General features: G+C 39.2%; 1 protein-coding gene across 2 annotated transcripts in view; it reads left to right on the top strand.

Annotated features, from left to right (window-relative positions):
- The window catches only part of LOC149177443 (uncharacterized), an 84,542-nt gene extending 59,175 nt beyond the window's left edge, over positions 1-25,367 (top strand). Inside the window, exons 3-6 of one of the 2 annotated variants that reach the window (XM_089420142.1) lie at positions 1,307-1,361; positions 1,455-1,535; positions 24,725-24,843; positions 24,926-25,367. In XM_089420142.1, the coding sequence (XP_089276268.1) occupies positions 1,307-1,361; positions 1,455-1,535; positions 24,725-24,843; positions 24,926-25,136 (466 nt within the window). In that variant the 3' untranslated portion in view covers positions 25,137-25,367. Of the gene's footprint in view, positions 1-1,296; positions 1,362-1,454; positions 1,536-24,724; positions 24,844-24,925 lie in introns of both variants that reach the window. The other variant, XM_089420143.1, reaches the window with a different exon arrangement.
- The last annotated feature ends 2,385 nt before the right edge of the window (positions 25,368-27,752 follow it).

The raw sequence follows: 27,752 nt of genomic DNA, 5'->3' as shown, positions 1-27,752 counted from the left end.
TACTAGTGTCCGACATGGGACTCATCAATCATTGAAATGTGATATATATACAAAAAGAAAACAAGCAAACAAAAAGATCCAAACTTTTTAGAACATTTACAAAATATTAATACAACTAGTTACTACAAGTGCACAAGAAAGAATCAACAGTTTAGAACCATAAATTGCGGTTTTCTCATTGAGTCATTTGATGTCATCAAATCAAAATGTATTACATTAACAGTGATACCATAGGTGGGAATGCCAATGACAAATTCAAAATGGGGTAGATACTAGATACAATGGATATTTTCTTTCTTGAGCTTACTGTTTTGCTATATCAGCCTCCAGGGTTATTTGTAACGCTGGAAGCTCCACTTGCAGCAGAGGGAGCGGTAACAAGATAGACTTGGAGGGTGGTGGGGGAAAACCAACATTGAAATTCTTCTCTTTCCTTTGACCTTTACTGGCAGCCCTTGATGATTGAGCCATGATTTCTGTGGTGTGATTGAACAAGAACACTGCTTTTGGAGAATTGACAAATCTACAAGGTTAGAATGCCTTCAAATCTCTGAGAATCCTTTCAAATATGGATTTTCCTTCACCTGCTCAATGTTAGAGCATTTTCCTATGATTAAATGTGACAAAAGGGGAAAGTTGCATTTTTCAACTCTGTTTTGGTCCCTTGCGTGCCCATCATCTCAGGACATGTTAACATGTGTGTGAGGCACGAGTTTGACATGTCTGCACTGGAATAGGACAAGTGTGAGATCTGTGTTTGAGCATGTCCTGAAACAAGACACGTGCCAAACTTGTGTTTGACAGTGTCCTATCATGTCACTGCGTGACACTTGTGATACAAACATAGGTTTTGGGGGATGTCTTGTTTCTTAGTATTGAAGTATTGTGATGAGTGCTACAATGTTATTACTTATGATTGGTCACTGACTCACTATACATTGTATTTTAATTGTCAGAATATGAGAAGTTTTTATGATATTATTATTCTGTTATGGGTTATAGTAAACGACTACGATTCATTGAGGTCAAATCTTTTAAAAAAGTAGAGGCTTGCAATTCTTGTCACTGATAATAAAAGATATTAATTAAGATCAGTTATTTGAAATAAAAAATATTTTCAAGGAGGGGATTAACCTCATGGTTTCATGCGGTGTCAATGAGGAGGGGATTATCTACATTGGTTGCATTTTTCATGTATCTCCTGTTCTTTTGTTTCCATGTTTTTGACTGTTTGTTGTGTTTATGAGACATATTTAGGCGTTTTATCTGTTTATTATCTTGATTTTTCTTTTCTAGTTGTCTGCAGCATAGAAATAAATGATGCAGCTGCAGTAGGGCCCATGGCAAAACCTCATTCAGAGGTTTAAGTGTTTACTCTAAAGAACTTTCTACTTTTATTCATTTTTACATACTTTGCTTGTAATGATTTGACAAATAACAGATTTTGATTGCAGCTTTTAGCAAAGGATTGTGTAAAATTGCAATTAGATGCTCTATCTTCGAACAACAATCCCAGAGTTGACCATGGCCTCGAGGTGTGTTTATCTTTCTTTGACTATGCATGTTTTGAAGGATATCCCTCTGCTTGTAAATTGTCTTCAAAATCCATGTATATGTCAGGAAACCATGACAGATGATGATTCTGAACCAAACCATTGGCTCCCTTGGATCCATTTACGAGGCTGATATCAACTGCTTGCTTATAAAATTATTAATTATGTATGTTAGAAGTTTTCCTAAAAGCATCTTTACTGATGAGAGGACCATAAATGCAACATTGGTTCAAACTTTAGACTATTGAATTTCTATTGTCAAACTTTAGTTTAGGGCACTGAGACAGTGTTAACACCCCAAATAGTACCATTGCAATTCTTGTGTCAACTGCCGAAACTGTTTAATAGATCAACACTATTTGTAGAGACAGGTACAACCAGTATAATAGATGGGTACAGGGCCATACTTTACCAGTTTGTTGCTTGTGAGGCAAGCCTTGATTCTGTGTTTGAATGATATCAACGTCAATGCTTTCCAGGAGGATGAGCAGTAGGGGCACAACCTTCATCAATACTTCCAGTCCCTGGCATGTTTATCAATGTTTTCGATATAATTTTATCACAGAAGATTGAATCCAGTGCTTCGTTTGTTTGAAGATCTACTTGATATGCGTGCTATATAATTGAGGAAATAGTATGAAGGATGAACCTGCTAGTAGAACAGGTGATAGCATCATAGAATGTAGATGGGCTCCCAGATCAGATAAGAGGGCTGACTTGTGCGAATTTAATCCCCAATACAAGGGAGGCTGGGCTGTGTGAGAAAATCATAAATATAACCTATATTAGTTTTGAGGGATAACTAGTTTAAAATTTAAATACAAAGTATGGGGCATTATTTCAGACATTCTTCATGCATCGTTAAGCTTCATGTGCAGTGTGTGGTATAGGGGATAAGTTGTAGGTGTTTTCACTTCCCTATAGAAGTACTTTATGTTGGGAAGATTGAGGATTGTATGATGCTGAACAAATGTTGTTGAGATCACGATTCATAGAGTTTGCACCTCTGTGAATGAACTCAGTGAATGATGATGGACAGAAAGGATTGTTGTTAGTATTTGAATGTGTTGTTCTAGATCCATCCTAACCAGCAGTATTATATCCTAAAGCAGTGGCAGCGTATCCTAATCTAAAAAGTTTTGGCTGTGTTCTCTAAAGATAGTTACCGGCAATTGGAAGTACTAAAGTGCACACATAGGCTGTCTTCAGATCCTGTTCGAATAGTGTACCTTGGCAGAAGATAAGGCACTGATTATATACATTTCCAGATCTATTCCACCTGCAGGATGACAGCAATAAACCCATGTTGCAGGGTGCCTTTATGAAGTAGGTTGCTTTTCCCTAATAACAACATCTGTGTTCATCTTTGGGTAGTGGAAATAAGTGTGATCCTGTGAAGGTTCTTTGCTTTTCTGGAATGGTTGCACTACTTTCCAGATCTATTCCACCTGTAGGATGACAGAAATAAAACCATGTTGCAGGGTGCCTTTATGAAGTAGGTGGCTTCTCCCTAATAGCACCTGTGTTCATCTTTGGGTAGTCGAAATAAGTGTGATCCTGTGAAGGTTCTTTGCTATTTTGGAAGGGTTGCACTACCAGATTGGTTGGCATGCAGTTGAGGCGTAATCTAATCCTATCTATTCCTAACTTTCAGTTGACTTACACATAGGGGAAGGTGCATTATTTCAAGTGAGGGTCAATTTGAGTTTGCATGGATGGTTAAGAGTTCCCCACCACTGACTGAAACTGGATAATCTGAGAGAGCGCTCACCAAGATGATGATCCCGGTGGATGTATGAGCCAAATGGGTGCTCAGAAGTGCAGAACGCTCTGATAGATAGGCTACCAATCATTGCCATGCACGTCCATGAAAGTCACACATGTTAGCTCAAAGGATCATGCAACGTCCCAGAACTTATAGAAAGGAGGCTAAATATATCTAATGCCCCTTAGAATCCGGGGGAGCGCTATATACCATTGGAAAGGTCTCTAAAGAAGCTTTCCATCCATATGTCATATGCCTCAATTTGACCTAGGTCGCAGGAGATCCAGACCTCTGAATTCAGGGTGTCAAAAGCTGATAAACCATGCTGGAACAGACCTGAAAGGCAAGGAAAACCCTACTGAGCTCGATATATCTGATAATCACACTGGATGCTGTTGTATGATGCTAAATAACCCCAAATATGCCATGTCATACTTATATGCTAATGTAAAATCCTATGTCAGGGTGCACTAGTGATATATATAGGTGTCTTGCATGCAATGCACTTATACATATCACTAGTCCCATACAAATACTGAGCAAAAACACTCCCTGGATCTTACTGGCTCGGTCAGCGCATCCTTACCAGCAGCCACTTACTTACTGGCCCACTTCTCTTATTTATTGGCAGCGCAAGCAGGCTCGACCATAAGCCCCCCCACCCAATAAGTAAATTGAACCTTTGAGTAGCTTCCCTTGCTCCCCATGCACGATTGCTGGATTACATGGCGGGGCGGCTGGATGGATGATCGATTAGCCGAGGACTTCTAGTAGCATGCTCCTGCGGGGATGGTCCCGAGAGGGTTGACCTTTAGCAGAGATCGTTTCACTGCCGGATGAATTATCAACAGCCAGAACTTGTTAGATCAGATCAGATATCAGATGATTGGGTGGGGTTAGGCACTTACGACCTTTACACCTTGACTATGCTGCCTACTTTGACCTTTTTATTGACTCTTACCACCCTGTTCCTAGATACTGCCTTACTTAGACTTACTGCTGCATTGGACGGATAGATGGGAGGGATGGAAGCACTTCAACATAGAAGAGCTGGACGGGCTTCAGACATTGCTAGGAGAGGATAGGCCTTTTATCACACTTGCTTAATTAATGCTTTGTTGGTATGGCACTATTACTATTAACCCTTTACCCTTGCCTTACCTTTGATTAAGTTCATACAACCTCACCTTATGACCTAGTAGAACTGTTAGCTCTAGACCACTTGATGAATTGATCTTAGAAGGTACAGCTAAAGCCCTCTTCTCATCTCAGGACCGGATCACACTACCCCCCTTCCTGGAGTACTACCCAGCACATAACACCATCACGTAGTACACCCTATACACCTCTGATTAGCAGCGATATAGCATTCACTTACTTCCATAAAAAACACTTGCTGAATTCCGTCTTTGCCTTTGCCTCTACCTCCTCTGTGGGTTCCGTATCTGTATCTGTACCTAGCACTTAATCCGCAACATATAGCTCTAGATCCAAAAGTAGGAGCAATTTCATCTGTTGATCCTGAACCAGTAGAAGATCCCCCAGCAGCTAAGGTAGCAGTTCGGCACCCACCATAACCATTCCTTTAGCCCTTACTTTTAGCCAAATAACCGCTCGTATTCTTTCTTCCGATACCTTATATCCATATCCCTCCCTATTCTCGTTCAGCCATCTAGTTCAGACAGATCCTGGGCAGACCTTGTTCCTTTCCTGGACAGATCCCTTTGGAATACATTTCCTTAACCAATATGAAGCAGACAGATACTTACTTTCATAGTGACAGATACTTACTTTCCACTGCCCCCACTAGCCCAGCAGAGTTCTATGGTGACTTTGGTGACTTTGTTCATAGCCTAGCAGAGTTATCCGCCCTTTTTCGCCCTCGCCCTTATATCTCTTTTAAGGACTTACTACACGTAGTGATCCCAGGCATGACCTGCTTTTTCTATTGATCAATGGCATGGCTGGCCCTTGGCTGGGCGATGTTTGTAGGTCGTTAGAGGGGACTTAGTACTTATAACATACGTTAACTGTACCAGATGGCCCATACGGCTTAGAGGTAACTTAGACTTAGCTTAATGTCGCAAGACTAGTGGTACCATATATATATATTGCTATCCACCTAGGAACGAGGCTGACCCAGGCTACCAGCGTGGTTACTTTAGTGAACCGTATCCGGGCTTATACACCAACACTTATGACTGGACTTGGTTAAGTACCTGTAAGGGCTAGACCAGAACCTAGGGTGTCTCATGAGCTGTCGAGCGCCTCTCCTTACCCCAAAGGTGAGCCTTCGTTGGCTATGCACCCATCAATAATGATTTGATTGAGCCGAGTTGAGAACGGGCCATCTAATTCCTTCTTGTTCCTACCTGACATACTCCGCTTGCTACCGCTTGCTGCGTGCATTGTAGTGTCAATCAACTGCTCTGTAACAGGTATGGGTAGCAATAAGCTCTGGCACTGGGGGAGAGCTCTGTGCCAGGTATGGGGTTGTGAGCCTTTCATTGAAGGGTGAAGGCCTTGGAAGTGAAGTGTTGTGATTCACCCGGCGAAGCATACTTCAAAGAAAAGCAAATCTTATGCACTGAACGAGGTAGAGTGTGAGCCTACATATATGGGCGATGTGTTCCCCCGAAGGGCATATTATCATCATTCGAGAAAGAGAGTGATTGGAGGTGTGACCTATGTGCCCTGTAAGTGAAGTAACTAGGTAGTGGCAATATATTGAGTGGCCAGTCTATTATCAGCCATAGGAAAAGAATTGCCATTTGAGGTTATTTCATGCATGATCTAACAGTTATTTTGGGCACGTTAATGTGCCCTCTTGAAGAGGATTTGTTACACATGCTTGTGTTTTCTTGGAGTCTAACCCAGTGTTGCACGAAGCGGGAGCGAAGCGGAAGCGCGGAGCGCGAAAGCGTCATTTTCGAAAAATCTAGGAAGCGAAGCGTCCGCGGAAGCGTCTGCTATATATATATATATTTTTTATATTTTTTTGCATTTATACTCAAAACAAACATCCCAAATACCAAATTAATTGTAGAAGACATGAAAACATGCATATTTTTGCATAAATCAAGATAGATATGGCATCCATGATTCCATTGTAGTTACTAGTATGTACAACAATCATCTATATTCTAGCTATTACAAACATACATCAAATTTTTAAGCGGATATACGAATCTCTGTGGCACATTTTGGTTAAAAAACCGAATTTTGCACTTAACACTTCGCTTTGGTGCAACCATATACTACATATGGTATAACAAAGACCCGACAGTGACAAGGCCTTGTGGCATCAGATATGATATAGTCGTAACCATATGATAAACATAAGCTCAATTGAACCGACAGATGATATGTTTGAGTTCCGCATGGCATATATTTGATAACTTTGGCATATGCATTATAACCAAAGTCCGACGGTGCGCCATCCGTGATTGGATATGACAATTATAAAAAATGTAACCTTGGCATATGAGCGCATGAACTCCGATAGTTATGTAACTCCCCTCAGTGGTGTGGCAAACATTGACGGTGTAATATTACTCCGACCCGTGGCATATATCAAATATAACCAAAGTTTGACATAGCTCCCTGCGGAATATTCGTGATATACGATTTGACTTTGGAATATGGTGTTGCTGTAAAATTTCTCCACGCCGAGTTTGGTGGAGATTCCTGTGATATTTGGAGTGTTGCTAACCAACTCCGGAATGCCAAATATAATGAACCAGCGGACATATAAACCAAAGTTTAGACATACTCCGCCATATTGACTTCGCGCTGAGTTGCTGCTATCCATGAGTTTCAAGCATTGATAACATTGTCTAATGGTTTAGCGGGGCTGCTAGGTTGGCGGGGCTCCACCAATCCTTACCCCCATTAGCATTACAACAAAACTTTAAATAAGACTTGTGCGTCACCATAAATAAAATAAACTCATAGCGGATGGTAAGCGGATATTCCAGGAATCGTTTCAAAAAATAGGAATCGCGCTTTAGAAAAACCGGAATCGCGCTTCGCCTGGAGGTTCCGGAACGCTTCCGTACGGGACGCGATTCCGGCTTAGGATCCGGGGGGGGGGGGATTCCTGCAACTATGGTCTAACCCATGCAACCTATTGAGGATTGTTTTAGGTATATAATAGCAAAACTATTTTAGATGTCTATTCACATCAGCTATGCGGTTATTGGACACATGAGAGTGCACTCTTCTTACTGATTTTAGACTTTTTTATGATAACAAAGAAGGTGTGGTTGATAGCATTAGAGGTGGATTTACCACAAGTTATGCATTGAATCTTCCACCTTAGGTGCATGCATTAGGGTGTTATAACTTATATCTAAATGGTATGACAGTTTGAGCTTGCATCTTGGATAGCATCATGGGTCAGCTGGAGTGTAATGGAACATGGATTCATCTGCTAGAGGATCAGGATCAACCTGACCAACATATTCACTGTGAAACGATAGAGAAGGGCAATCGCCGCAATCATGCTTGGATGCTTTATAACAGGCCCTTTAATAGGTGATTTAGGGGGAATTTGTAGTGGTGAATTTGGAGGCTGACTTTTCTGCTTCTTCTTCACTCTAGAAAATCCCTTGAGTGTCTGTTCGTCATCACTGTTGATGCAAATAGGACTTTTCTTGGTTGCTTGAGGTGTAGGCATAGGTGGTGATTCTATAGGTTTTTGACTTTCTTGTTTCTTAAACATATTTTGGGTAACACAACGAGTAAGTGGTTTAGTTAATGGGGGGTTTGCCTTTGATGCATTACTCTTCGTTGTCTTTGGCTTATGCCAAGAAGGATGAGTAGTTTTGGCCCTGGCTTGAGTTACGTCCTTTTCATGGTTAATATCATCGGACCCTTGTTCTGGGCTTTGCTCTGGTAAATTCCCCTATGGCCATGACACAAAACCATTTTGACCTATAAAATTCTCCCAGGTCTCATTTTGGTCTTTAAGCTCTTCTAGGATTAAAATTTTAGTGAGGCCATGATGATGGAGACTCGTAATAGGATTCTTCTTATTTCTCTTCACCAACTTGCCATTTTTCTGAGACTTCTCCATAGATAGTATGGAAAATTTAATTCTTGACCAGATTGAAAATGTAGAAGACTACGAATATGGTACTGTAAAGTAAGAGCGTACCTCCCCTCGCAAGTCAAGAATTTTTGTAAAATCAATGGTGGCTTTGCCCGTTCGTCCCTAAACCAACTCCTTAGTACACCTTTTACCCAGTTTGCATCCCGATGCTCTGGTTTAAGGAACAAATTACAAATATTTTTGTCCAATGGTTTATTTTTAAATCACTTTTCTCCAGTGTGAGGGAGGCCAGTGGCGCGGGCCACCGTTTCTTCTGTGACTCTCACAACCAAATTTACAACATGAGCAATGTAGCCATTAAAGTTCTATGTAAACTGTAGGGTGACTTGGTCATCATACCCTTGGAATCGTGCAAGAAACCATTTCCATTCAGATCCTTTAAACCATTGCGGGCAACCATTATGCTTGGCAAAACTTCAAGAGTTTGAATAGTCGGCTCATGCTGATCAACCACCATATCTGTAACCTTTGTCATCGTACAGGGAACCCTGGTATTCAGATTATGAAACCCTACTGCGGATTTTTGTTGATAATCTTGGTACTTGGTTTTAAAATTTGTTCATTGGGATGAGATGAGCATGGTGAGAGTCAAGCTAGCTGATCGTCTCATATGAGAGTTTCAATTTTTCGAAGAGACAATTAAGTGGCATACATAACTATGATTGTCCATGACAAGGAGCTAGTGATGATAAAGGGGGTGTTAGTTTCTGTCAATGTTTTAAAACTCGGACTCCGACACCAACTCGGCTGAGGGTCGACTCCAACTCCGACTCGGCCGGCTCGATTTCAATGACTCAGTCGTTGTAAAAAATACATTAAATATATATATATATATATTTTAATTTATAAAAAACATAATTTTAAAGAATTTCATTCATGTTTCCAAACACACAACATTAGAATATAGATGGAAGACAGCATATGATCAAAGTAGGCTCATGAATATATCCATTAGATCAAAATGGCACCCAATGCACTGTCCAATACATACATGATCAAAGATTCAAAACAAAAACACATAACCAAGGAGGCTAGAAATGACCTCTACAACAAAATTAAACTGTGACCAGTACTACTGGCTAGTAGCTACTGCCAGAGGAGCCAAGATCATGTGGATCAATCTCTGGATCATCATTAGAGTCAGACAGGGGGCCCCATGGCTCCTCCTCATCATCTCCAACTGCAACTGTAGAAGTGGTAGCACTAGCAGGATGTGCAGCAAATGCAAGCTGAGATAGACGAGATATGCGGCTGCGCTTCTGTCGTGGCTGAGCAGAGAAAGCGCCTGCAACTGGAGGACTTGCTCGCTGTGAGGCTGAGGCTGGTACAAGTGGATCAGGATCTGCATTCAACTGAACATCATGTTTGAGTGATGCCTCCCCATGTAAATCCAAATCAAGATCCTCATCAAAATCAAACTCTGCTAGATGACTCTCCACTACCCAATTTGATGTTGGATCAATGTCTTCCAACACAATGGGATCTGAATCAGGGCTTTTGTTCAGCAATTGGTTGCGTCTGAGCCGGAGGTTGTATTGGACATAGACTAGATCATTTAACCGTTTTTGATCCAAACAGTTTCTCTTCTTTGTGTGAATCCTCTCAAAGACAGACCAATTGCGCTCACACCCAGTAGCACTGCAAGTTTGACTCAAAATACGAATTGCAAACTTCTGCAATTTAGGACAATGGCTACCAAAAGCCTCCCACCATTGTGCTGCAAAAAACATAGGAGTGTAATGAGTTAGCTCAACAAAATTACAAATTATATCCAACTTTCAAATTATAAACGATTTAACAAAATTTAAAAAAACTATTAAGAATTTGAAAATTGAAATTTTTGTTTACCTGGCTCATCTGCTTCTCTTGCAATCTTTGCTAGGTTCTTCCCAAAGGTACTCGAGGCATTGGTGAAGGTCATGACCTGTCAGTGTATCTCCAACTGATCAAACTCCAATGGGATCATGCGATCAATGTAGTCAATTAGTCCATCTCTAACCTCCCCCCTCAAAGCTCCTGTCTCGTTAGCTTTATAATGATACCGCGGGTTCAAAAAATACCTAGTTGCATGTATAGGGCGATGGAGTTGATTATTCAATCTTTCATCAATGATTGCCCAAATGGGCCCATACTTAGCCACTTTATCCTTGTATACCCTCTTTATTTTCTCCTTTGCTTGATCCATAGCCTCATAAATGAAGCCCATAGCCAATCTTTCCCCATCCACCAACCACAACACCTTAACCAGTGGCTCAGCAAGCTTCACAATCTCTGCTGCCTTTCTCCAAAATATTTCTTCATTAACTTTCTTTTTCAATTCTTTGCCTTCCAGTTTGTGAGACCACTGGCTTTGATTCCATTCATCACTGGAAAACAACTTTTGCAAGTTTCTATGTTGGGAAAGCATAGATTGCAATGTCAAAAAATGAGTAGCAAATCTAGTGATGGCAGGCCTAATAATATCCCTGCCCCCAGTGTGTTTCCTCATGAGGCTCAAAATCCATGAATGATTGTAGATAAATTTTGTTATGCTTTTGGCATGATCTACAGTGTTTTTGACCCAATCTAATTTTCCAATATCCTCAAGCATGAGGTCTATGCAATGTGCAGCACATGGGGTCCAAAAGATGGTCTTGTGTTTTTCCTCTAACAGTTTACCAGCAAGAACATAGTTAGTGGCATTATCTATGATGACTTGAACAACATTAGCCACCCCGACCTCCTCAACAACCTCATCCAATAGTTGAAACAACAATTGCCCATCTTTTACCCTATCAGATGCATCAAATGATTTTAAAAACATGGTTCCCCGTGGGCAGAAGATAAGAAAGTTTATGATGGTACGGTTTCTTTGATCAGTCCATCCATCTGACATGATGGTACATCCTGTTCTTGCCCATGAGTCCTTGAAATCTTTCAAATACTGATTAATGGATGAAATTTCTTTCTGCAAACGATACGCCCTAAGCTCATGCATAGTAGGGCCTTTGAAGCCTTTTCCAACAACATGTATGGCATCAAACATAGGCTCATAATATGGTGAACGGGAAGCATTGAAGGGGATATCAACATCATACCACCATCTAGCTATGTAATCACAAGCAATCTCCCTCAATTCTTTTTTCCAATGGTCATCTAAAGTGGGCTGCATTTGACTTCTACTAGCTTGAGGACCATGTGCATCTGATGGAGAGGGGGGAATGAAATAACTTTTGATATTCATATCACCCTTTTCATTCTACCTTTTCCCTTTTCTTCAATAGAATCAAAGGAGGGAGGAACATATCGGAAGGGGTTGGATGCATCAGTACAAGGGATAGAGGAAGAAGCCTCAAAATCAAAATGGGGGTTGGTAGGCATCATTTTTTGTATATCCCTCTTCCTCCAATTTCAGCCTCTAACTCTTTTTGCCTAGCCTTATCTTCTTTAAACTTCTCAAAGTTGGCTAACAATTCCTTCCTAATCTCCCTAATTTTTGGTGAGGTACATGGAGTAATTTGGCCTCTAATCCTCGCCAAGTGTTGTTTCAGCCTATTAATGCCCCCATGACCTTCCTTAATTTTCCTATGGCAAAAATTTGCAACGCATTTGACTTTCAACCATTTCAACATATGCCCAAGCAGCATCTTTCACTCTAGGTGCCATTTTTTGACTTGGAAATGAAAGCAAACAATTTGCAAAAAAAAAAAAACACATTGATTCAATGTTCATTTCTTTCACAAAAAACACTCTTTAGGATTTCTAGATTTGCACATAAAATTTAATAAGCAAAAACAGATTTGTACAAGTGAAAAAAAATACCTCCAGGCACAAACTGCCTCCTCAAGCTTGCTCCAAGAAACCAACTCCTCAATGCTGCTCCAAATGGTTGCCCAAGAAGCTCCCCACTCTAGCTACAATGCTTGCCCAAGACTCCTCACTGTTGCTCCAAAAGCAAACTCAACAACTCCTCACAAACTCTCACTGAAATTCTCACTCAAATGCATGAGATGGCTGTGAGAGAATGAGAGGGGTTGAGTGGGTTAAATAGGGTTTGGGAGAGGGGAATGGACCCCAAAGACCAACAAACCAATTACTAAACCCATTTGGAGTCCCCCACACTCAGCGAATATTAAAAAATAAAAAAAATCCGTTTTTTATGTCACCAGGCCGTTGTACGTTACTCGGCCGGGTTGATACGGACTCGACCGAGCCGACCGAGTTGTGTAACAACTTGGCTGGCTCGGTATTAACCTGGCCGGCCAAACCGGTTCAATGGCCGGGTTGCAATTTTCAAGGTTGGCTCGGACCAACTCGGCCGAGTTGGTTCCGAGCCGACCGTTTTTTAAAACATTGATTTCTGTAGCATCGGATGTGTTCTAGCCACGAAATTTGGTGGAGAGGCTAGAATACATGAGATCTCCAAAACCCATAAATTGTTTTTGGAAATTCCACCTAGAGATGGCTTAATTAGATTATTAGCCAATTTTTAAATATTTCCTAAGTCTAAACTTAGGGAATATGGCTAATTAATCATAATTAATTAAGTCAAGGTGAGAATTCTCTAGAAACTCACATAGATTGATCTAGAAATGATCTGAGCCATCGATTAAGATTTAATCTTGGCCGTTGGAGTCCCAACATGAAGATATAAGAAGGGATTGATGTGGTGATGGAGAATGCACCAGAGTCACTTGGAGAATTTGATTTTCCAGAGTAGCAGCAGTCAGTTGCTGGAGAGTTCGAGCTTCAGTGAGGCAACAAAGATAGTGAGGGGCAGGGACAGTGATTTAGAGGAAGTTTTCCAGATCCGGAGAGGCAGCAACAAGAGGGCCGAGTTATTCCCAATGAGGCAATGCAAAGGGCTGCACAGTTGCTTCAGAGAAGCAGTCCGATTTGTTGGAGAAAAATCTGTTCTAAGTTCCAGAGGTTGGGCAGAGGGTCCAAAGTGTCAGAGAGGTGATTTCCTCAACAATGATAGGTAGAATGAGTTCATCAGAGGCAGGTTGGAGGCTTGACGTCATAGGGTTTGTGTAAAGCAGTGCAGAGGTTGACGTAAAGGGTCTAGGAGGCCGAGTTGGAAGTTGTATCGGGATTGCTTGTGGAAGAAGGGTAATTCCCTTAAAATAATTTTACCCATATTTTATTGCTGATTGTATTGCCAGTTGGGCATCCATAGATTGTACTCAGAATTTCACCGCTGCATGATAATAAAAACCCTCATTGCTGCACTGGTTTTCCCAAGTTGGGTTTTTTCGGGGACAATTGTCGAAAAATAACTGTGTCATTTTTATTATGTGCTAGTATTTTCTCAGTTCCAACGTTATTTATTTTCCACAATTTTATTTGTGAAGGTTGCAGTGTGATTAATTTGGTATTTGCCATAGCAAATAAATTGTTAATTAATTAATAATTAGGATAATTAATTCCAGTTGCTACAATAAGATTCCAGTTTTTGGAATTTTCACATGGTATCAGAGCATAAGTGATCAATCGGATGCTCAGAAACAAAAGGAAAGAATTTCGCTGCTCAAAGGGAGCAACAAGCTGAAATTCCCAAAGCCAACGTAATATCCAGACAGGCATGTTGAATTGCTGGGGCAAAAAAAATTTCGATTTTCAGTTGCGAGAGTGCAGAAAAGTCGAATTGCCCAAGATTGTAATTCTAACAGTTAGAGGGAGCAACTGCAACTCAGATTTTCGCTGAGTAGATTCTTAGTTGGATGCAGAGGATTTTTCTGCAGGTTGCAGAAGCAAAATCCACATAGAGTGGAAGAGAAAAGCACACATAACAGAGGGAAAATTTTCCTCAGGGAACTTCGAGTCTCAGCATTTCAAATTTCCAGTTGCAGATTGGCAGTAGTAGCTAATAGAGCCACACATTCCAGGAGGGAGTGTGAATAGCAGAGCAACAACTGAGCACATGGAAAGAGGGAGATTTTCAAGGTTTATTTCTCCAGTTTTGAGTTTTTAGATTTTGCAGCTTTGCAGGGATGGCCATACAAGATTGCCAGAGGAGGCCCTGCGAGTTAGCCAGAATGCAGATCTAGGTAGCAGATTGACTTTCAGTTATCAGAGGCAGATATCGGAGGAAGTGAGTTGTCTGGTGCGAGTTGCAAAGCGAAGGGTCCCAGCTAGGGACTAGGCTTGAAAGGAGATAGTGGGGCACTAGATCTAGGAGGAGGAGTATAAGACTCCAGTGTGTCATATTGGGCAGGGTCCAACGCAGTTGCAACAAGGAGATCAGTAAGGTCAATTCCAGTTTGTTGCAACGGGACAATCACCTTTGCTACAGGAGCCCACAATGTCATAGTATCAGGTTCATTGTGAACATATGCAATCTGTCATTAGACATTTTCAAATCTAGTTGTAGTCAATACCCGAGAGACAGTTGTAGAGCTAGATGTAGTGACATAGGAAGTGCGAATTGCCTAGTTGTAGTATGCAGGTGCAATTCTATCCAGAAGATTCCTAGCGTAGAACTTCGTAGTCCAGTTTCCAGTGCAGGAGGACAATGCGAGTTGTCAGGAGGGATGAGATATTTCCCAAAGGGAGATCAAGACTCAGAGGGAGTCTAGTTTCAGAGGGAGCATCCCTATGGAAGCTAGTACTTCAGGATCTAGGGAGACTAGACTCATTATTGCAATAGTTGCTACACTAGTGCAAAAGCATTAGTAGCGCAATAGCAACAATAGTATGAGTAGATCAGATTTCATGACGTTCGCAGCTATACCTCCAAGAGGGAGGTGGGGTGATTTGGTGCTGTAGCCCCAGAGAGCTACAAAGATTGGGCAGGGTCCTTGAGGAGTTCACCTCATGGATCAGTACCTGGCTACGGGGGCCCACGATATTCAGTAGTAGTATGGATTAGTGGCAGTTGATGCAGTTAGTACCAGAGTGACGGTTGCAGACTAGTAGCAGTCAGATGTTGAGGAGCGCAAAGCAATGTTGACAGTAGAGCAGGTGGCTAAGTGCAGAGTTGGCAGCGACGCAAAGTCTTCAGTGACAGTGCAGATGCTAGTAGCAGTCAGAGACTTGAGAGACAAATGCCTCATACTAAACATTGTTGGTTCAATATTTTGGATGCTTCTCAATTGCAGTAGTTGCAGTTGCAACAACAACATATGAGAGGGAGTTGCAGTGCAAATGCGGTGTTGGCAGCAGTATAGCAGTGCCAGCAACAACACAAATGCAACATCAGAGTTGCGCAATGGTTGGTGGGCAGTATGGCCAGACATCAATAACGTGACAAGAGGTGATACAGAGACAAGGTGTTGTGGCAGGATGTGCAACATTAGAGAGAACATAATCCTCGCTAAGAGGGAGTGTTAGTTTCTGTAGCATCGGATGTGTTCTAGCCACAAAATTTGGTGGAGAGGCTAGAATACATGAGATCTCCAAAACCCATAAATCGTTTCTGGAAATCCAGAGAAGCAGTTTGATTTGTTGGAGAGAAGTTCGTTCTCAATTCCAAAGACCGGGCAGAGGGTCCAGAGTGTCGGAGAGATGATTTCCTTAGCAGAGACAGGCATAATGACTTCATCAAAGGCAGGTTGGAGGTTTGATGTCATAGGGTCTGCGCAGAGCAGCATAGAGGCTGTCGCAGATTGTCTAGGAGGCCGAGTTTTCTAAAGGAAGTTGTGCTAGGATTGCTTGTGGAAGAAGGATAATTCCCTTAAAATAATTTTGCCCAGATTTTCTTGCTGATTGGATTGCCAGTTGGACATCCATAGATTGTACTAAGAATTTCATTGCTGCATGCACCGATTTCTCCAAGTTGGGTTTTTCGGGGACAATTGTCCAAAAATAATGGTGTCATTTTTTGTTGTGTGTGTTAATATTTTCTCAGTTCTAGCACTGTTTATTTTCCACAGTTTTATTTGTGAAGGTTGCAATGTGATTAATTTGGTATTTGTCGTAGCAAATTAATTGTTAAATTAATTAATAATTAGGAGAATTAATTCCAGTCGCTGCAATAAGATTCCAGTTTTTGGAATTTTCACAGGGGGTTGGATGTAAGGACAGTACAAGTGGCGAATCGTGTCAGCCCGAGTGTAGACCCAAAGAACTTAGTGCATAGTAAACAACGTAAAGGTCGGCCATCATTACAGTGATTGGAAAAACAACACAAGTATTACATAAATTCGATAGGGCATAGCGAAATACTTAGCATTTATCAATTTGACTTAAAGGATATGGCAAGTAAGCTTATAATGGAATATAGGGTGAGGTTTAGATAGGATTAGGAATGAAATGGAATACGTGAAAGAGAAAATAGAGCAAGGAAAAATAAGTATGAGAGGACTTGCTTATATATAAATAAAAATATTTTCATGTCTTTAACAGATAAAAGTTAATAAGAGATATGATTTTGTTTACTTCACAAGTAATTCAACTATCAATACCTCTTTATAGTCGGTTTAGTGCTAAAGATTTGGATGCAAAACTGTTGAACTAGTTGCATTAGAAAAAAGGTTACCTACAAGTATTCCGGTAACATCTATTTTGTTTCGGTACCTGATCGAAACTTGGACTATTGTGTTTCTTATTATTGTAATAGACTGGAGTCAATTTGAGAATTCAAAGAAGTCAATCCAGTATTGAGAATTGACGAGGCTCTGAAAGTAGTTGTAGCTGGAATAATAAATAAAGAGATGAATAGCAAAAGACAATGTTGTGTTTCAAGCTCTATAACGAAGAAGATATCTGGACTCCTAAAGCCTCTCTAAGACACTAGACAACCTCCTCTTTTTGAAACAATCAACCTGTCCTTGTTTCTTTGATTACCATTCCCCTTTTATTCACACTATGCTGAAAATCACAACTGCTGTCAATTCTCAAACCAATGATCTTCGTCATGATCCAACCATGGCGCAATTGCTATCTATGTGAAAAAAGATGCTGAAGTCAAACATAGAAGGAAATCATTGGATTAGCAACCAATGAGGCAAGCAATTAACAAATGTGAGACCACTCACCTTTGATGTCAATGAGTGTCAAGGTGCCCTGGTACTGTTGGAAATGTAACTAGTTTCGGTCTTCATAATTATTGTTGTACTCATTTCAGTATGTATCTTATGTAACAAACAAAAGAAGAAAAGATAAAGTTATTATTTTAAAGCATGGGTTTCATGGTCTTTATTGATGGCCTTCTAGGTAAAAGCATGTTCTTCGTGCTTCTAGGGTTTGTTATGTCATAGGATTTATTGTCATGAGTCAAGAGAGTCAACATCATGTTTATAAGACCCCTCCGGGCAAAATATATCTTGTAATTTATTTATTTATTTTTATTTATTTATTTATTTTTATTTTTATTTTTATTTTTATTTTATATGAGTCTAGAAGGTCTTGGAAACCTCTAAAATACAAGTTGGCCCTGACAACTTCAAGTCGGCCTAAATGAGGGAATTCAGCCCCTTAGAAAGGCTATATAAAGGTGTAGATTCGACCTCATTTTTTACTCACTCACACACAAGTTCGATCTCAAGAAAAGAAGTTCGATCTCTAGCTAGGAAGCAAGAGGAAAAGAAGAGCAAAGGTCTAGAAGGAGAAAAGAAGGAAGAAATCTTGTTTTTGGGCTCTATCTCTTTCACACATGTGAAGAAATAGGGTTTCTGCAACTTCCAGGAAGGCCAAAATTGTAGGTCCAAGTTGCAGTTGCGGGGAGAGAATATATTATGTTTTGACTTCGTTGACCTTGGAAGGATTTGTCTTGCTCAAAGAAGGATCTCTCGGAGAAGTTGCATTAGGGTTTCTGCAACCACTACCAGGTCGAAGTTGCAGGGTCAAAGTTGTGGTGACCTGATTCTATTGGAAGGGTTGACTTGGTACTTGGAGGAGGACTTGGTCTAGGGTTTGGGTCTTTGTTGTCTCATTTGAAGTAGATTCTATAAGAAGAGAAGAGTTTTTCCGTGTTTTCCCCTTGGAGGGGTTTGCCTTGGCTTGGAGCCTAATATCTGTGTCCATTGTTTTTACTGCTTTGCTCTTGATATTTGTTTGATGAAAAATATCTAATAAAGAAACATAAGAAGAATAATAAAGTTCACAAGCAAGTATTAAGGTTAAGGAAAATTGGAACTAATCGCTGCTACATTGCATTTTCCAACATGGAATCAGAGCTAAGGTGAACTAGAGAAGGCAACTGGAAGGATCATCTTGTGGACACAAAGAAGGGTTTGCTTGTCAAGGGGAAGGAAAAAGAAGACCTATTGATCTAGTAGAAGGGTTACTATATCAAGCATTCGTTGAAAAGGACTACATCAAGCTCTCATCAAATGAAAGCCGAAGGAAGAAGACTCCAATAAGGTTGTTGTTCTCTTTTGGGAAAGGATCTATTTGAAGGCTCATTGGAAGACATCCTTGAAGGAAGCATCAAAGGATTTTGGTATCATCACTTTTGAAGTCTCCTTGAAGATCTTGAAAGCCTCGAGATAGTTGGAGACATCATCAGAGAAGGGAAGAATCTTGGTTAACAAGTATCTCTATGTTTGAATCTATAGGTCATATGGGTTCTTTCTGCAAGGAAAGCAATAAGCTCGTTGGCTCAACAAATTTCCTGGCATGGAAGAAAAGGATTGATCTGGCACTTACAAAGCATGAAGTAATGGAATATGTTCTTGGTGAAATTATTGAACCTAGCAAAGACAAGACTCAATAACTAGCAAAATACAAGAAGGGGGAAGTAAGGACACAAAGGATCATTGTTGAGTCCATTAAGGATCAACTTGTTCCATTTGTTGTTAATTTGAAGACTTCTAAGGCTATGTATGACAAGCTAGTGAATTTGTACTCTATAAGTACATCGGGGCAAAAGATGTCTTTGAGAAATAAACTATACAAAATGAAGAAATCAAAGGATGAGGACATGGCCTCCTTTCTAATGAAGATTTCTCAAATAAGAGATCAGTTGTAGGGGCTTGGGGAGACAATTTCTGACTCTAAAATGACCATATGTGTACTAAATGCTTTGCCACCAGAATGGAGCAGTTTTGCAACGAGCATTTACTCTAAGAAAGAATCAACTCCTTTTGATGAGTTGTGGGCTCAATGCATTTTGGAAGAAACTAGGATCAAGGCAAAGGATGATATTGAATCAGATGAACAATCTCAAGCCTTCATTGCTAGAATCAAGAAGCTGAAGAAGGGAAAGTTTGGAAAGTCCAAGAAGAAGCCTGATATGTCCAAGGTTCAATGCTTTGGATGCAATGAATATGGACACTTTAAGAGGGACTGTCCAAACAAGAAGAACAACAAAAGAAAGGAAAGAAGTGAAGCACACATAGTCGAAGAAATGGGAGAACCTGAGAAGAAGCCGAAGAAAGAAGATGTCAAAGATCTTTACTATTAAGGAAGGCATCCTCTCTGTCAGGTTCTTTGTGAAGTTGGTCTTTCTTTTAGGATAACATGCATTGTTGATTACTTTAGAAGAATTTTTATTTTATATGACATCATAAATAGAGGCATATGATTGTAGCTTTGAGTTGCTTTATATGAATCATCTAGTCTTTCGAAAATCGAAGATTGGGACCATTTTTGCATAATATTCATCCAAGCATTATCTAACATTATGTTAGAGGTAGTCATTTTGCTAAAGTGGATCATCATGATCCTGTTAGAACCATCATCTTGGAAGGTTCTTGGAAGAAGCATTATGACAAAGGTTAGTATACATTCCATATAGTATGGAAACAATACTCTTAAGGGATGGAGGAATGCAATTGGTCAGGTTGCAGGCTCATTGTAGGTCATATAGCTAGATGATGGAATAAGAACATAGGAATGCATATTGAAAGTAACTCTTGGATAAGATTCATATGTACAAAATCTTGGAATATGCTTAGTATGATTATGTGATGTTTAAAGAGAAGAATTTTTCTTACTCAAGGATGAATAAAAGAATTTAAGACTTTCTCTAGATCATATAGAATAATGATTAAACATCCAATATATTCTCCAAAAGAAAGTTCTAACTTGGTAATCAAGTTTGATCCTTGGGCACTTTGATGCATGAAGGAAGATTCGTGTGGAGATGGACCATGAGGATGTTGATGATTTGATGAGAAGGTCATCATGATGAGGTAAGTCTAATATTTCTATTATTGGTTATCTAGTTAACATATTGTTTTGCTACTTGGAAGGATATTGCAGGTATATATGAAGGATGTTGAGACAAGCTCAACATATGATATATGGAAATTATGAAGTCAAGATGTCTTTCATCTTGGGATTAAGAGGTAGCAAGTGCAAGAAGATAACCTGAAGGTCAAGTCTGTACAATAACAAGGAGATCACTTTTATGAGGAAGCTATGATCAACGTGAAGTTTGAAAAGGCCCAATATAATGCCTTAATTGGTGATGACAAGACAAAAGTAATGTGCAAGATTAATGACTTGAACCTTGTCACAAAGGAAGAAGATTGCTCCATGATACCAAGGAAGGAAGTAGGCTTGATACAATGAGATGTGAAGGAAAGAGGGAGCCATGCGGCTATAAAGAACAAGTAGTTGATACTTTTGTAGAGACAAAGCTATAAGGCTTGTGGTGTTGACTTCCCAAATTGAAAGGAAGTATGGAAACACCTTTGGTTTTGAGAGGGTGTAAATGAGTCTCCTTGAATAGAAGCAAGAATCTATTCTCTAATTAAAAGGAGAATAGAGATATCCTCTTTGGTTGAGAGGGAGTGATGTTGGACATCACATGTGCATTCTCTTCTTCATGTGTCATGCACTTGACCAGGACTAACAACTGTAAGTCTAAGTGAAGGCCTTGGAGAGAGAATGGTGGAGGATTGGATAAGCATTTGTGGTTTCCTTGAGGATAAAGCATCCAAGAAAGGAAAGGGACCAACACTCTTTGAGGATAGGACATGTGTCCAAGATAAGAGTGGTCAAAGAGGACTGATATTCTTTGAGGATTCAAGTTTGGAAATCCAAGATAAGAATAGTCCTAAAAGGACATACCTTGTGAACATCTGGATGGGGTATGTGCCTTTTAGAGGTAGTGTGGTATCACACATAAAGTCTCCTAGCATAATGCTCTTGAATGAAGATGAGCTTGTCTAGTTAGGCCTCAAAGACAATGTTGGTCATAATGTTGATGCTTACAGTTGGCTTATCAATCCAACTTTTCTTATGAAAACTCTTCAGTTTAAGGATGATGTTGCACTAGTTGTACAATTATGAATACCTCCCTAGTTAAGAGGGAATGTTGGAAATGTAACTAGTTTCAGTGTTCACAATTGTTGTTGTACTCATTTGAATATGTATCTTATGTAACAAACAAAAGAAGAAAAGAAAAAGTTATTATTTTAAAGCATGGGTTTCATGCTCTTTATTGATGGTCTTTTAGGTAAAAGCATGTTCTTCATGCTTCTAGGGTTTGTTAGGTCATAAGTTTTATTGTCATGATTTAAGAGAGTCAACATAATGTTTATAAGACCCTTCTGGGCAAAATATATCTTGTAAAAGAATTTATTTTGAGTCTAGAAGGTCCTAGAAACCTCCAAAGTACAAGTTGGCCTAAAGGAAGGAATTTGACCTCTTGAAAAGGCTATATAAAGGAGTAGATTCAACCTCGTTTGTGACTCACTCACTCACAAGTTCGATCTCAAGAAAAGAAGTTCGATCTCTAGTTGGGAAGCCGGAGGAAAAGGAGAGCGAAGGTCTAAAAAGAGAAAAGAAGGAAAATTTTTTGTTTTTGGGCTCTATGTCTCTCACATGTGCGAAAAACTAGGGTTTCGACAACATCTAGGAAGGCTGAAATTGCAGGTCTGAGTTGCAGTAGGACCAGTTGTAGTTGCGGGAGAGGAAATATTCTGTTTTGACTTCGTTGACCTTGGACGGATCTGTCTTGCTCAAAGAAGGATCTCTTGAAGACGCTGAATTAGGGTTTCTACAACAGCTAAAAGGCCGAAGTTGCAGGGGCGAAGCTGTGGTCAAAGTTGCTACTGGACGCCGGTTGATGTTGGATTGAGCTATGGTGATCTGATTCTATTGGAAGTGCTGACTTGGTACTTAGAGGAGGACTTGGTCTAGGGTTTGGGTCTTTGTTGTCTAATTTGAAGCAGATTTTATAAGAAGAGAAGAGTTTTTTCCAGGTTTTCCTTGTTGATTTATAGTATCATCGGATGTGCTCTAAGCCTCAAAATTTATAGGGAGGCTTGGACACATGTATTCCACAATACCCATAAATCGTTCTAGGAATATCCACCTAGAGACAGTTTTATTAAAATAATTAATTATTTTTAATGGGTGCTTAAGTCTAAACTTAGGAAATTAAAATAATTAAAGGGTATTAATCAAATTGTGGGTGAAACTTCTATAAGAAGACAAGGATCAAGCCAAAATGATCTGAGCCATTGATTAGAATCTAATCTGGGCCGTTGGTTCTCAACGAGAAGATTATAAGAGGAGGCTTGATGGACATTTGGAAAACACATGAAGTGGAGATCAGAAGATCGAGTTTTTGAAGCACAATAGTTGCCGGAAGAGGAATTCGAAGTGATCTTTTGCAGTGGGGGGCAGGGATAGTGTCCAGAGGGACGTTTTTCCTGGGTCGAAGAGTACAAGGCAGAGAGGGCAAAACGACGTCCAGAGAGGCTGACGCTGGGCCATGCATAACTATGATGTGGCAACGTAGAGCCTGAGAGGGAGATCGAATTCTTGTTGAGGAAATAAAGTTTTAGAAGCTAGGAGCTGGGGTGTGAGATCGGGAGGCTAAGAGCTGAAGTTTCTAGCCAACAGAGGATCAAAAGGAGGGGCAACACAGTACCAACGGAGGTGACGTGGAGACTGCGTGAAGTTGACGCAGTTCTGTGCAGAAGGGACAAAAAGGCTCATTTTCAGCGAGATTAGAGTCGGTTCTTCCAATGCCATGAACAATATATACTTGAAGCTGCTTCAAAGTGTGTGGATGATGTTCCCAGGATTATTGATGCTTCCTTGTCTTCCAAAGAACCCTCAAAGTGATAATCTTCCAAGAGAGAGATCAATGTTCTTCTTCAAGATGATGATGTGTAAATAATAGCCTTCAGTGGAGGAGTAGTAACCTTCCTAAAAGATGATCCTTTTGGGTCCTCTTTCTTGTATCCTTCTTTATGTCTTTCCTCCAAATGATTTTCTTCAAGGTATCTTTGATGAAAGTCTTCTCCTTGTGCCAACAAGAGTGATCTTCAAGTTGTTTTCTCCTTCACCTTAGCTCTGATACCATGTTGAGAAATTGATAGGGGAAACAATTAGGGTGATTTCTCTTTACTTGATAATTGCTTGTGAAGTTATGTTGGCTTCTTATTATTTTATTATGTTATGTTCATCAAACAATTACCAAAACCATAAACCATGAAGATCACAAATAGACAATGAACACAAGATATAGGCTCCAATGCAAGGCAAAACCCTTCCAAGGGGAAAACCCAAAAAATTATTCTCTTCTTATAGAATCAGATCAAATGAAAAATCCAAGACCCAAACAACAAGACCAAGGCCTTCAATAAGATCCAAGTCAACCCTCCTCCCAAGCTCTTCTAGCAAGTCAAATTCAACTCAAGCGAAAACCTTCCAAATCAGAATTTTGGCTCCTGACTTTAGAATTTCGGACCTGTAGTGAATTTGTAACTTCGGCCCCTACAACAACTTCAAAATTTTGCACGTGTGAGAGATCTAAGGCAGATTTTAGGGCATAAACTTCGTTTTTCTTATTCTTTCCCTCTCTTGCTTTCTTACTACTTCTCTTGAATTTTGCTCTTCTTTTCTTGGAGATCAAACTTGCTCGTGTGGTGCTTCAAATGAAGTCAAATTGTCTCTATTTATACACATCCAGGAGGTCAAATTACCCCTTCCAGGGCCGACTTGGTCTTGTAGGTACAAAAATTACGTTTTTTACTCGAAGAAATTTATTTTTCCACTTTCTTTTCAAAGTCCAAATGGGACTTGACTCCAATACAATATTTTGACTTATGACAATTATTCTTTCGACTCAATAAAACTTAGAAGCATGAAGAAGATGCTTGACCTAAATGACTAAATAATTTGAACATGAAACCCATGCTTGCAAAATAATATTTCTTTTTCTTCTTTTGATCTTTACATGAAATATACAATAATATAAGTACCAATAGCAATTATGAAGACCAAACTTAGTTACATTTTCTAACATATGCAACATAGATTTTTAAATTAAATGATTCATGTTGTTTTTTTCTCCATCATATTTTAATTGCTAATAGTGTTTAAAAATTTGTAGTGAAGTGCTTGATATAGTGTCATGGATACTTTATTCAATGTTTGCAGTGGACTTTGATGAAATTGTTTATGCAGGTTCTATATAATTTTGCTAACACTGAGGGAACACTTGTTGGGGATTCATTGCCAAGTTATTTTGGTTATGCTGCAGATTTATATCATTTTGGGCACTTTGCTTTAAAATTCAAAACAAGGTAATATTATTCAGCAACATTATTAAATCTTAACCAATAGTTTTGCATGAAGATTTCCTAACATGTTCATTTGTGTGTGAAGGTATCAGAGGATATTAAATCTCAAGGGCTATGAGATTTTGAGTTGTGAGGAATTCTTGGATCCCAATCAAAATACTTTAAGAGCTCGTGTGTTTGTCAAAGTCTTTGAACATGATAACAATTCAAGCCTTTGGGAGTTTATGTTATCAAAGAAAGTTCGAGGATTGCATGATCCTTGTTGGCTAACTGATAGTTTACTTAGGAAAAATTAGTTGTTGACACAAGTAGAAGATTATGATACATTGCCTTTTCTTGATTTTTTTAATGTATATTTTTTATCAACTATTCGTTTATTCTTTATTTATTACAGTCTCACATGTAGAGGCTTATATATCTTATATATTTGGGCATGCATATACATGACATGGATCGTGATGCCACATGGTATACATCATCTTTTTGTATTGCAAAGGAATGAATCCATCTCTAAATATTTTGTCTCATGTCTACTATCTCAGTAAGTTGTAGGTGACTCTATGTCCCTTTATTTGTTGATTATAGTCTCACATGTAGACACTTGTGTACCTTATATATTTTGCAAACATGATTCGTAATATCTTTTGTAGATCAATTTTTCTTATCACAAATGATTAAATACATCTCTAATTATTTTTTCTTGGGATTACAATCTCAAGAAGCCAACACTTATAGTTGAGCTCACAAAGGTCAAGGTCATGTATGCTAATAGATGTGGCACTGGTAAGTTCTTGGGAAATGCATATTAAAGAGACCATAATAATACCAAGATTGCTTTTAACTAGGATATTGTCCCAACACTGTAGACATTGAGGCTTATGAAACATTACAAATATTGATTGTACCATGGAAGTTGTTGTAAAATAACATATAGAAGGAGGGTTTAAAGCCTTAACCTTTCATTTAGGACCAATTGCAGTGTTTTATGACCAAGGTTTTGTAGGGTTAGCCATTTAGTTAGGGTTGAAAGTTCTAGCAAGGAGTTAATAGAGACATTAGAGCTTAAGTAAGACCAAGCACAATTGTAGCATCTTTTATACAAGGCCAAAGATAACTTGGCAAATGAGCCAAAAGTTATAAATCAACATTTGGGGAAATCACATGGTCAAATGCCAAAGAGTAATAACTCACACATGGGTCAAAGATCAAGACAACATAATCTACATAATAAAACCCTTTGAGATGGAAAAATCTAAGAAGCGACATAAAAGTTGTATCACAACTGAAATTATTTATATTTGATACATCTTTTTCTATCATATTCACATTTCTTAGTCAAATGATCCTTCATGATCTTTAAATGGAAATCATGGATCGATCATGCGAAAAAGACACAAAGCAAGTTTTGTGAATATCAATAATAGGACCATCGAATCATTTATGCATAAGATAGGATGTTGACCATTAGATAACTAAAGTATAAAAGCATACTGAAGAAATACACTAAAAACACCCATGACTAGTACATTGAAACTATTTGGTCTTAAGTAATACCCTTATATCTAATGTCCTAGCAACATCCTTCAAGAACCAATTGGGATAGGATGAAGGATCCACAAAATCATAGAAGGATAAGGTGGAAGGTGTTACACCTATCTCTCCTTAATGACAACTTCATTCATAATTAACATAGTTTGATGATAGAGAAACTTGGTTTATGTTAGGGGCTTTGTGAAGATGTTGACAACTTGATCTTTCGTTTAACAATAAGTCAAGTTAGTAGCTTATCGAATATGAATACATTGTCAAAAGAGGAGTATGTGCTTCATGTGTTGATGTTGAATTCAGTGTGGAGCGAGTTAGATGGCACTCTCATTGTCACAACATAAAATGGTCAGATGTGTCTACCAGAAAGGATATGTTGATACAAAGTGCTTCATAGCTTGCATGATCAACTACTCAGAAACTAACCAAAGTAGAACTCCATGAACTGTATTGAATGCCAAATTGAATTTTATCTTGGATGTACCAAAGTATCATTTTGTCTACTTTACAATGGCTCCCATGGATCCTACATAAAATTAGAGACTAGATTAATAAAAAAAGAAAGGTTTGGATAGGTATGAGTTGAGTACAATCCATTGCTAACTACTTGTTAGTGAAAAGTAGGGTCCACCTTGGCAGTGGAGTATTGGGCAGGCAACTTAATTCCACACAGAAAAAGTGTTGGGGTTGATTTACAACTTCATTAAATTTGCAAAGGGTATCAAGGGCATACTTGAGCCAAGAAAATAAAATATTTTCATTTGGTTGAAGAACTTGAAGTCTAGGGAAACAATGTAGGCATCCTAAGTCTATAATCTCAAATTGTTCCTAAGAGACTTCATTTGGATGATCAAAGGAGGATCATTGCAATGAGAATGATATCATTAACATACAAAACAATAATCAAAAGTTCACGACCCACTCTTCTTTTTTTTGTAAACATTGGGGTCAAAGTGGCACACATAAAATAAAATCATGAATTAAGCTTGCTGTCATCCATCGTTTGATACCAAGCCTACGGTGTTTTGTTGAGTCTCAAAAGAGATTTTTTGTTGGAAAAAAGGGTTAGAGTCACCTTGAACAAACCTAGGAGGTTGGTTCATATAAATTTTATCTTTGTAGATTCCCATGCAAGAATGTTTACTCAATGTCCATATATTGATCCTCCCATCTTTGTGAAGCTACAAGTGAAAGGAGGAGGAAAATAGCCTAAGGAGTTAACTCAATGGTCATTACTAATGTTGTTGGGAATTTGGCTAGTTTTGTGCTAGCATATGCCTAGCTTGAATTCCACTAGGTTAGGTGCATGAGCATACATCGACCAATTTACTAGGGATTGTATCCATGAATATGGGGAAGCATCCCTT

This window comes from Pinus tabuliformis, chromosome 4_1 (genome assembly GCF_031772625.1).
Source record: "Pinus tabuliformis cultivar Carrire ecotype Pingquan chromosome 4_1, CPIR1, whole genome shotgun sequence".
Classification (NCBI taxonomy): domain Eukaryota; kingdom Viridiplantae; phylum Streptophyta; class Pinopsida; order Pinales; family Pinaceae; genus Pinus; species Pinus tabuliformis.
The sequence above is the reverse complement of the archived record's forward strand: the minus strand, read 5'-3'. Positions and strand labels throughout refer to the sequence as shown.